Below are 11,864 nucleotides of genomic sequence, written 5' to 3' on the forward strand. Positions count from 1 at the left end.
GAAGGAAGGAAGGAAGGAAGGAAGGAAGGAAGGAAGGAAGGAAGGAAGGAAGGAAGGAAGGAAGAGAGGGAGGGAGGGAGGGAGAGAGGGAGGAAGGAAAGAAAGGGGTATGTCACAGTGACCAAATCAAATGGGACCTGCAAAATGACTGGCATCTAGTCCTTTCCAGAAAATGTTTGCCTATATCTAAGAACAGCTAGAAAAAAGCCATACTTATAACACATCATTGCCTTCCTGTTCTTAGAGTTTTCAGGGTTTTAGATGTTCGAGGGCTCTACATATAAATTAAATTAATTTTAAAGTTTTCTGAATTCCTGCTTTCACATTGATTGTGCAACATTTTTCTTAATGAAGAAATCAGTACATTGAACATTTTAATAGTATTCTAACGTTGTTGATTTCTGAAAAGTCTTTTGGGCCACTCCATCCTGCTGCCTCTTCTAAGTCAGACATTTTATGTGGTTAAAATATGTGCATGTATGTGTGTGTATAATAATCTGCATGTTTAAGAATGATGGTTTCTATTTGCAGTTAAAGCACAAAGATTGTTTCACCTGGGGACAAAACTACTTCTCAGGTGTAACTGAAGACAAGACTATTTAATCACTCAGTTACTCCTGTACTACCAACTACATGGTTTAAGAACAAGGAAGCCAGGGGCGCCTGGGTGGCTCAGATGGTTAAGTGTCTGCCTTCGGCTCAGGTCATGATCCCAGGGTTCTAGGATCAAGTCCTGCATCGGGCTCCCTGCTCAGCGGGGAGCCTGCTTCTCCCTCTGCCTCTGCCTCTCTCTCTCTGACTTTCATGAATAAATAAAAATAAAAACATTTTTAAAAAATTTAAAAAAAAAAAAAGAACAAGGAAGCCATACCCACTTCTGCTGATAAATCTACATGCTCCCCCTTCTCATGTGGGCATGGCCAGCCACTCACATGCTGAAGTTGGAATTTTTACATTATGTATTTTATATTCGTTTTAAGCGTATTTGGTAGTGAAAGGAAATTTATACATTTTGAACAATTAAGGCAAAACAGATCAGCCTGGATTTATCTATTCATATGGAGAGTATCTAAAAAGAAAGCCAGTCAGGTAAGAAGAAAATGTATTTTGGCCGGTCTTCGTTTTATTGATTATATGGTTGCTTAATAGAGACGTGACAAAACATGTTTTTTCTGGAACCAGGCAAAATAAAGTTTGATCCTTGACCCAAGTGGAGGATATGGTTAGTTCCTAAAACCAATGACTCCATTTGGTGTGTGCCCATTTGAGGTAACTAAAGCCCCTCGTACTGGCCAGAGCTGTGGTCACACTTCACGGCCAGCGGGACCCAACGGGGCCAGGCACTGGCTTACATACCACGACCCCCTGCAGGACGGGCGGGGTCTGGCCGCGTGCACGCTGCCGGCCACAATTATGGCACTGTGTGTACAATGCCCAAGCCACGCTCTGAACTAAGGACAACAAGAAGTTGTTTCTAGGGCGCCTGGGTGGCTCAGTTGGTTAAGCGTCTGCCTTCGGCTCAGGTCATGATCCCAGGGTCCTGGGCTCGAGCCCCGCATCGGGCTCCCTGCTCGGCGGGAGCCTGCTTCTCCCTCCCCCACTCCCCTGCTTGTGTTCCTGCTCTCGCTGTCTCTGTCTCTGTCAAATAAATAAATAAAATCTTTAAAAAAAAAAAAAAAGAAGTTGTTTCTAAATCTGCATAATGGCAAGCACTTCTGTCAACTGCAGCTGAATATTGTCCCAAAGTCTGATTTTCAAACACTTCACATAGAACATAATAAGTAAGACACCTCTTTGTGGTCCAGTGGATTCTGCCAAGCTGCAAGGTTTTGGGGAGATACGTTACAAAATAGACACAACTGTTTAGGAAAGATTATCGGAGTACACTTGAGGACAAAAGAGGCAGACGACAAAGTTCCAAGACCTTTGGAGAAAAGACATATTGATGATGAGCATGAACGTAACTTTGCGTTTTAAACAAAGCCACTCTCCTGAGAATGATGCGGTCTGCATCTGACTGCCAAGCAGCCAACTCATCTCCGGCGGAGCGCCCAGCCGGCGTAGTCCTGACCACACAACCCTCCTGGGGAGCAGCACCTCACTGGTGCAACGGGGACCACACATCGCACATGGGGAGGAGAGCCTGGCACAGAAAACCCTGGAAATGCGCAGTCCTGTTTCAAACATGTCTTGGCAGCTTCGGTCTGCTGGCCAGCAACCAAACCTTCCCACCCCCCTACTCATACAAAAGAATAAAACTGCACATTGGATTGATCTGATATGAAACTACTTCTTAAGTTTATTTTTAAAATTATTTATTTACTTATTTTAGAGAGAGAGCCTGAGAGCACACGTGGAGGGAGGGGCAGAGGGAGAGAATCCTCAAGCAGACTCCCTGCTGAGCACCGAGGCTGAGGCAGGGCTGGATCCCACCACCCATGAGATCACGACCTCAGTGGAAACCCAGAGTTCAATGCTCAACCCACTGAGCCACGGAGGCGCCCCCTAAATTTATAAAACAATTAGAGAGACTAGCTTGGCCTTGCCTGCATTATTGAACTTACTCTAAATAAGGACAAAATTATAAGCAGAGATACAGTATAAGTTATTTTTCCATTATTTTCAATTCTTTACTTCATATTTCTATCAAAAATTTTAATTTACATGGCTATTATTTTTTAAATTGAACTCATCTGGAAAAATAAAAGAAAGAAGAAAGCACTTTTAATGAGTGGTAAATTTGTGGGAAGAACTTTGTATAACCTGTTTCATTAAATTCTTCAGTAACCCTATCAGGTTAGAATTACTGCTCCCATTTTAGAGATAAGAAAACTGAATGCACCTCACACCTGTCAGAATGACTAAAATCAACAACACAGGAAGCACCAGGTGTTGGTGAGGATGCGGAGAAAGGGGAACCCTCCTACACTGTTGGTGGGAATGCAAACTGGGGCAGCCGCTCTGGAAAACAGTATGGAGGGGGCGCCCGGGTGACTAAGTCTTTGGGCGTCTGCCTTTGGCTCAGGTCGTGACCCTGGGATCCTAGGATCGAGCCCCGCATCAGCCTCTCCTTCTCCCTCTGTCTGCTGCTCTCCCTGCTTATGCTCTCTCTCCGTCAAATAAATGGGTAAAATCTTAAAAAAAGAAGAAGAAGAAGAAGACAGTATGGAGGTTCCTCAAAAAGTTAAAAATGTTAAAAATCAATCCTCTTGATTCGAAGGAATACATGCACCCCGATGTTTACAGCAGCATTATCTACAAGAGCCAAATTATGGAAATAGTCCAAGTGTCCATCACCTGATGAATGGATAGAAAGATGTGGTTTGTGTGTGTGTGTGTATTACATATATATAATATCTGTATCTATTTCTATATACTGGAATATTACTCAGCCATAAAAAAGAATGAAAGCTTGCCATTACAACAACATGGATGGACTTAGAGAGTATTATGCTAAGCAAAGTAAGTCAGAGAAAGACAAATACCATATAATTTCACTCATATGTGGAATTTAAGAAACAAAAAGAGAGAGAAACAAACCAAGAAACAGACTCTTAACTGGAGAGAACATACTGATGGTTACAGAGGGGGGTTGTGGGGGGATGGGGGAACTGAGGGATGGGGATTAAGGAGAGAACTTGTTGTGATGAGCCCTGGGTGCTGTATGGAAGGGCTGAATCACTACACTGTACACGTGACTTTAACATAACACTGTATGTTACCTGGAATTAAAATAAAAGCTAAAGAAAAATGGAAGCTGACATGTGGTAAACATAAGGGACTTAAGCAAGGTCACCAACAGACAACTGGAAAAACCAGGATCAAAGCCCAGGTCTGGGTCACTCAGAATAACTCAACAACATTGCCTGTCACAGTTTAAAACATTTTCCAATAAAGATAAAAAAGTAAAGTGCTGGGCGCCTGGGTGGCTCAGTTGGTTAAGCGACTGCCTTGGGCTCAGGTCATGATCCTGGAGTCCCGGGATCGAGTCCTGCATCGGGCTCCCTGCTCGGCAGGGAGTCTGCTTCTCCCTCTGACCCTCCCCCATCTCATGTGCTCTCTCTCATTCTCTCTCTCAAATAAATAAATAAAATCTTTAAAAAAAAAAAAAGTAAAGTGCTTTGAGGCAAAATTGAGAATATCCTATATGTGGGTAGTAAATAAGCTTTAGAAGTACACTTTTCCTACTTCTCTATGTGCATCTGATTGGGTAGGATCTGTATTTTGACCATTCCCAATGGGGGAGGCCACCTGGTGAGCTGATCGTCTCTCTGTGGCATGAACTGCAGTTTCCACGGAAGGTCTACACAAGGTCATCAGTCCTCGTAACAACTTCACCACCTCTGAGATAGCCCCACACGTGTTATCACGGATCATTCTCATAACCCAGTATGGTGGGTGAGGACTTCATTCATCCATTCCTTCATTCATTCATTCCTTGTACCTTACATGTTAATTGTGTTCCTACTAATTATGTCCTACCCCCTTGACACATACAAAGCTCTCGTTCTGGCCTGAAGACACTCAGTTTTATACACAGAGTGAATGAGAAAACAAGATGAGTGCAAACACTCTCCAAATTGAGTGTACATAACCCAATCAGAATTAGTGTTCTCATAGGAAAATAAAATATTTTAAAGGCAGAGGTCACCAGCTGTGAGACATGGTCATAACCACTTATTTTTTCTTCCTTGGACATATCCTTTATTCCTTCCATTTTAAAATCCTATAATTAATTAGTCTAATACAGGGTCTCATGAAAAAAGTATAGTTGATAGAGTTTAATCATCTTTCTCAGGTCATGAGCATGTTTTTCATGGCAAAGGAAGAAGAGATTTCCTGAAATGGAACTTTTGACCAAAAAAATTTTTTTTACAAAAGGAAGAGAACTCAGCAATTGTCTTTGAGCATTAAGCATTATCATAAACAGACTGGTACCGTGCTGAGTCTCATCTTGATGGTGCAAAACTCAAGAACACACGGGCTCTTTCCAGCACAGGGTACGGGCACACTGTTCCCAGCTCAGTAAGCACGTGCATGTGACTGAAAGGAGCGGCTGACGCCATGGAAGGAAGTCTTCTAGTTCTTGGAGTGGATCCTTCCCCCGGAGGGAACCAGTGGCGATGGCCTCAGGAACCCCATTTCTAACCAAATGATCGATGTGACGCATGGCAGGAATGGGGCCCATCTGAAGGCTCCTCTGTCCCTACGGAGTTGTGAACCCAGAGGCGGATGATAGGGCTGCCAATGGAAGGTGGCACATGAGAGAGACTGAGGCAGAACACTGCTTGGGGAAAGCGGAGTATGAAATGAGGCCAACTAACCAGATGAGATGAGCATTAACGGAGCCAGGCATAAAGAACACTGGGCTCCCTGGCAGAGGAGTTCCAGGGGTCAGGCTGAGCCCACCAGGATGCACCAGCACTGCTCCTGGACCAGCCCCATGCGGATGTTGAATTAGAAGGAGCGGCTCATGCCGCTAGGAACCCACAGCCTCCTCAAGGACAGTATGGCGTTGACGCAATCCCCAGAGAAGAAGGAGCATCCCCAGTGCATCCACCAGGGAAGGTGTGCAGAGGACAGAATGCACAAGCCCAGCCAAGAGCGGAACAGGTGGAGAAGGGGGTGGTGGGCGGCAGAGGCAGAGGGGTGAGCTAATGTGCGGGAGCCTGGGGGATGATCAGAGGACCCACGCGTCCCCGGGAGCTGACACCCAGATTACAGAAGGCTGCGAACACCAGGCTGACCATATCTGCAGGTTACACAGCCTGCCTCTACCTTGTGCTCCTGGCTCAGAAACTGTACGTAACGAAATCAAATGAAAAGTATTGCCAAGAAAAATAACACTTCGTAGAAAATCTCCTACTCTTTTCATTAATTGATCAAGTATTAATTGAATGCCAGGCGCTTTTTTTAGACACTAGGGACGTACAGAAAACACAATACAGAGTGAGAAGAGTGCTCTGGAGTAGAGGGGAGAGAAAAACACTAACAAGGAGAATAAAGTATGTATTATGTTAGATGGTGACTCATGCTAAGAGAGAAAACCAGGGGTTCCTCAGGGTAAGCCTTTCGAATAAGGAAGTGAGGGGGCTTAGTGGTGGGGATCTCTGTAGGAAGGGCATTCCTGGAAAAGGGAATTGCACGTACAAAGGCCCTGGGGTGGGAGGACGGACGCCCAGTGGCTTCGGGGCACAGGAGACAGGGTGGCTGGGGCAGAAAGAGCAAGGGGCAGACAGCTAATGGGGAGAAAGTTGGAGGCCTGGAAACAGGCAGCTGAGACCCCAGACAGAGTCACCAGAATGTCATCAAACCCACAGGGAGAGAACCTGACTATCCATGACATCCATGGCATCATCATTAGATTGATCTCACAACCAAGAGGTCCATTCACAAATCCTGATTCCTTCCACGCATCATGAAGGGATTTAGCACGTCCCAAATGTTACAAAGTCTTCTTCGGTCTTCCTGAGGCCTGAGGAAGCCGCCTTTAGAAAATCGGTGAAACAGGGAGCCCGTCCATCGTGCTGACGGTGAGACCCCAGGGTCCCAGGGAGCAGCCCTGTCCACTGGGCGCACTCGAGCCCACCTTAGGGAGGTGGTTTCTCTTAAGAACAGTCCCTGAGACAAAGCGTTTCCTCAGATGTCATGTGCCTGTAAATGACAGCGGGGGCCGGACACCCCCGTCTGGGTCCTGTGCCCGGACAGCCCCGAGATGACGAGGGGCACACTGGATGTGAGGACGTGTCTCATACGTGGGCCTGCAGGGATTTGCACGTGTGCTCTAAAGTGCCACGGTCTGGCGTGGGTCATAAAAAGGGCTGGGAAAGGTGGCCTCTGTCCTCACCATCACCATCAACAGGACAGACGGCCAGGTCCCAGGGGTGCCCTTACACTCCCTAAAACCCGCACCACGGCTTTCACCAAGAAAAGCTGAGTCTGGTTAACAAACACGAAGGTTTCTTAGAGAACGGACCCACCACAAGTGCATTTGGCAAAATGGCATCAACTTGAAGCCTGAAGTGAAGTAAATTGCAGTATTTACAAGCCAAGGCAAATGTTCAAAGGGAGGGCTCAAACACAAAGAACAGATGGCGGGGGGGGGGGGGGGGGCGAGAGTGGCTTTGCCAACACCCACAAAATGCAGATTTTTTAAGTGCCTTGAAGGCTGTTTATGGTCTGAGCACCCAGGAATCAGCCCCTCGGCTCCGGGCTCCGGGAAGCTGTCTTTGGGCGTCCACACTGCGTCCCGGACAGGACCGTGTGCAGACCCCTCCTCAGGAGATTTCCTTTTTCATGAAACATCACCTCTATCTTATAAATGCCAGTTAGATTCTTTCTGCTTTGTTTTACAACGTGAAAGTGGAGGCAACTGTTTGCAGCTGATGCTCAGCATCAAGAAAGTGGAAAAAGGGGCGCCTGGGTGGCTCAGTCGGTTAAACGGCTGCCTTCGGCTCAGGTCATGATCCCAGGGTCCTGGGATCGAGTCCCGCACTGGGCTCCCTGCTCCTTGGGAGCCTGCTTCTCCCTCTGCCTCTGTCTGCCGCTCTACCTACTTGTGCTCTCTATCTCTGTTAAATAAATAAAAATCTTAAAAAAAAAAAAGTGGAAAAAAAGGGCCACTCCTGTCACACTGTTCGCTTCCAGGGATTATCCAAACCCTTAGTGATTGTGGACCTACAAACATGTCTTTAAAGGTCCCATTATAGGAGATACAGAAAGAGTACTGTATTTTTTTACCTTTTAGGAACACCTTTGCAAACATAACTTTAACCACTCCCTCCCCGTCCCATGCAGATTGTGTGGGGTGAGTGTGAGCACAGGTGGGAGTGTGCCCCTAGTAGAGGGAAGGGAAAGGGAAACACTGAATTGCTCAAGGTCGATCAGAGAGAAAATAAGGGGACAACGTGTATTTTCATTGAAATATTCTTATTAGATATTATTTCTCATCCCTTTAGATACTTTCTTATACTGGAATCTTTTTTTTTTTTTTTTTTTGAGAAAGACAGTGGGCATGAGCAGGGGTTGGGGGGGTTGGAGAGAGATAGAGGAGGAGGGAGAGAGAGAATCCCAAGCAGGCTCCACACTGAGCATGGAGCCTAATATGGGGCTTGGTCTCACGACCCTGAGATCATGACCTGAACCAAAATCAAGAGTCTGATGCTTAACCGACTGAGCCACCCAGGAACCCCAATACTGGAATTATTTTTAAGGAAAAAAAAATCAAATTGCACGTACATTTTCACAATGAAAAATCACTCTACCACTACTTCTAAAGCCCAAATCCAGTTGCAGTACAATAAATGCTAAAAAATTTACCAAAATGTTAGTCATCTGAGGAGTTGGTTCATCTCTTCATCTCTCATCCAGACTCTTCATTTTCTTCAAGAATCTATTCTGGTGCATTCTCAAATAAGTGGTCTCAATAGATCAATATATGGATGGGGCAGACGGATGATGTTATTTGATTAAGTTTAGAAGTAAGCACTGTATCTTTGGAGACACACACCCTCACGTATAGGACAATATGCTCATGGGAAAGACAGTGATAATACACTTCCAGTTTTACCTTCACAGAGAAGAGACTTTCATGTACATAATCTCAGCATGCACACACACACAAGAGATACACGCACCCACACATGCACACACACAAGCACACACATGCACACCCAGACCCACACACGTGCATACAGAGAGACACACGTGTGCATGCACACACACACACACACAGATTCTACAGTTGATGTCTGCAGAAGGGATAACATTTTCCACCACACGGAGTCCTGGTTTAATTATCAAGTTGATAAATAACCTTGAGATTTCAAGGCCACACCAAAGAGTCACTTACCCTGGGAAAGGGCTGCTGAGATCCCTCCTGCGTTTGAGGTGGACAAACAGTTGATTCCAGGGAAGAGACTCTGGTCTGTAAAGAACATTAAATGTTTAATTCCAGTGAACAGTAAGCTCCAGTAAAGAGATGCCTCATTGTACAAAAGCATTTCACAAAAATAAAACACCTCTTATTTGGAGACGTTATTATGTATTTCAATATTTCTGGAATGAAAGACATACTTTTACATGTATATTTGGTAATTCAAATAACTTTCCCCACTCGAATAAATACAGTCCCTCTATCTGTCTAGATTCTCAACATATAACAATGCCTGCATATAAGGTGCCCAAAATGTACTATGATTTTGTATCATTTTTAGAGGAAGATTATTTTTGGTTCTTGAAAATGTCCTTTTATGGCAATATCAGTGATTGGCAAGATTTGTAAAACATAGCACTAAGTACCCAAAAGCTGTATTATTTATTGCTTCTCAAGATATCTAAATATGCTTTCAGCACAGCATTCTGTTCAAAATAAGAATGGGCAGACAGGTTGTCAAGAAAAATAACTTATAATTAGAAAATTTGAACTCATATTTTTTGCAATTTCAGATTCATTAAAAGTGAGTAAAGTCAAATTAGTCTATAGTTGATATAATGGTAATTATTTTACCTTTTCATTTTTGAAGTTTGAAAAGTTTTATTATTCCCCATAAATCAATAACAAATATTGCTTCCATTTAGGTTTAAGTAACGTGAAGATTTCAACATTGAGCATCTACTAAAATGGAGTCTGTGATACATGGGTGGGCTGACCGTTCGCAGCTAAACTGTGAAGGCTTCAGTGCTGGGAGAGAGAAATACAAGGGAAGAACGGCCAGGTAATGGTCTTCCTAAAGAACATTCCCACTTTCCTGATGTATCCTTGATGTTTAGACACATGAATTCCTCCTCACCATGACCCTAGATGCAATGTTATCGTGACATATTTTTTCATCCATCTTACTGAAAACATTAGCAGATATCTCTCTGATGGTATGACAATTAAGGAACCCCTCCCAGACTTGAGGACCCTGTTGTTGAACAAAGTGCCATAAACTAAGCTTCTAGAATTAGAACTCGGTGTTGTCGTCTACGATACCCTGTGAATAGACAAGCTCATGTTGTCAGGGGCTAATCTACCACTCCCCCCACAAACAAAGGCAATTAAAGGAAAAAATTCAGCACTGGACATCCTTCAAAGTTAAAAAAAGTTTTATTGCCATGTTATTTTAATATATTTTAAATCTTAAAACTGGCTTGTCTTGGTTTGCCAACCAGAAGACTCACTTGATAGGAATTCACAGATTAACAAGATACCAGGGAAGACGATGGGTTGAGGACTAGTTCGTTAGGAGTAGAGGAACTTCTCTGGGAAGTCCCGTGACTGATCAGGCCCAACCTGGGCTCCCCCAGTACTGTCCCTCAGCAAGCACAGGCCCACCACAGTGTGTCCCTTGTTCGGAGTGGCTGGCCACATGGGGGGAGCATGTCTTCTTCAGACAACATGTTTGCTGCAAACACAAAACCTCAAGTCGGATTCAGGGCAGTATTTTCGGTCTCACATACTCTTATCCGTCCTGTGGCGCTGTCTCATGCACCACCCTTCCGGCACGCTTCTAAACACAATCGGGCAGTTAGATGAAAACACACGTACGGCTTTACCTAAATATGCATGTATATCTCCTCCTCTACTCCCTCAACAAATGTTTGTTGAGCTCTTCCTCCTCATGGGCACTGCTCTGGGCACTGAGGACAGCAGGGGAAAAAAAAAATACAGAAATGCCTGCCCACAAGGAACTCGGCCAAGCAAAGGGAGGCAGACAGACAGACAAACACACAAACAAATGGGTCTCATAGGCTCTTCCAGCCTATGGAGCCTTTTGAGGGAGCTCGCAGGAGCAGGCTATGTCTCTGGGAGCCCAAGTCCTCCGTCTTTGTTCAGACATGTGGCTATTCCCAGGAGGAGGTGGGATGGGGTCCCCTCCCCTTGCACCTGGGCATCCCTATGACTTGACTCCCAGAATGTGATAGAGTGAAATTCTGGGACTTCCAACCCAGACTTTAAGAGGATGACCTGTTTCTGCTCCCTTTTTCTTAGAAGACAGTCACCATTCAGTAAACACAGCGGCCCTGCCAGAGAGAGAGAGAGAGAGACAGAGAGAGCAACAGAGACACAGAAACAGAGATAGACAGAGACAAAAATGGAGGTAAAGAGAGACAGAGAGCAAGAGGGAGAGAGAAAGAGAGAGATACAGAAAGAGAGAAAGGGAGAGAGAAAACAGAGAGAGAAAAGCAGAGAGAGACAGAGCAACAGAGACAGACACAGAAACAGAGATAGAAACAGAAATGGAGGTAAAGAGAGACAGAGCAAGAGGGAGAGAGAAAAAGACACAGGAAGACAGAGAGAGAGAGGAGGTCTACAGCCATCTTGGGTGGACGAGAGTCAGCCCAGCTCACAGCTCAATGCAGCCACATGACTGAGCCTTGGGGAGACCAACAAAAGAATCCTCCTCCCGGGCCCCAGTCAATCCTTACAACTAAAATGTTTGGAGGCACTAAGCTTCGGGGCACTTGCGACACAGCAACAGATTACTAAACCCTGCGCGGGATTAGTCTGGCTCCTGTGTTAACACTAGACTACGTGTGTGTGTGTGTGTGTGTGCTGGAAGTTAAGCGCAGTGATTTTGACAAGAGGTGAGCCCAGCTTGGACATGGGTCCCTTGTGGATGTGGTTAGAAGTGCTCAGACTCCGGACTATGCCTCCATTTACACAGAGCTCTGGTACAGGCAGAACTTACCTGCAGCTTCCTCTGGATATATCCTGAAGGGCCCCCACGATCATGTGTGAGCTGGGACAAAAGAGACAAGTCAAGGACAAAGTTGACTTCACACCCACCAGCTCGTTCTTCCCCAAAGCAGCACAAATATCGTCCAAATTCTCCATCAGCAGGCGCACAATCTGAGCGGACAAGGCAGGTCCCCATCAG

General features: G+C 45.2%; 1 protein-coding gene across 2 annotated transcripts in view; it reads right to left on the reverse strand.

The window, feature by feature from the left end:
• LOC118001781 overlaps window positions 1–11,864 on the reverse strand; it is a 50,404-nt gene that overhangs the window by 26,118 nt on the left and 12,422 nt on the right. For both annotated transcript variants that reach the window (XM_034991926.1, XM_034991927.1), the window contains 2 exons: window positions 11,676–11,726; window positions 8,852–8,926 (listed from right to left, as the gene is read on the reverse strand). In XM_034991926.1, coding sequence (XP_034847817.1) covers window positions 8,852–8,926; window positions 11,676–11,726 — 126 coding nt within the window. The remainder of the gene's footprint in view (window positions 1–8,851; window positions 8,927–11,675; window positions 11,727–11,864) is intronic.

The sequence above is a fragment of the Mirounga leonina genome, unplaced genomic scaffold (genome assembly GCF_011800145.1).
Source record: "Mirounga leonina isolate KUSES-001 unplaced genomic scaffold, KU_Mleo_1.0 Mir_54, whole genome shotgun sequence".
Classification (NCBI taxonomy): domain Eukaryota; kingdom Metazoa; phylum Chordata; class Mammalia; order Carnivora; family Phocidae; genus Mirounga; species Mirounga leonina.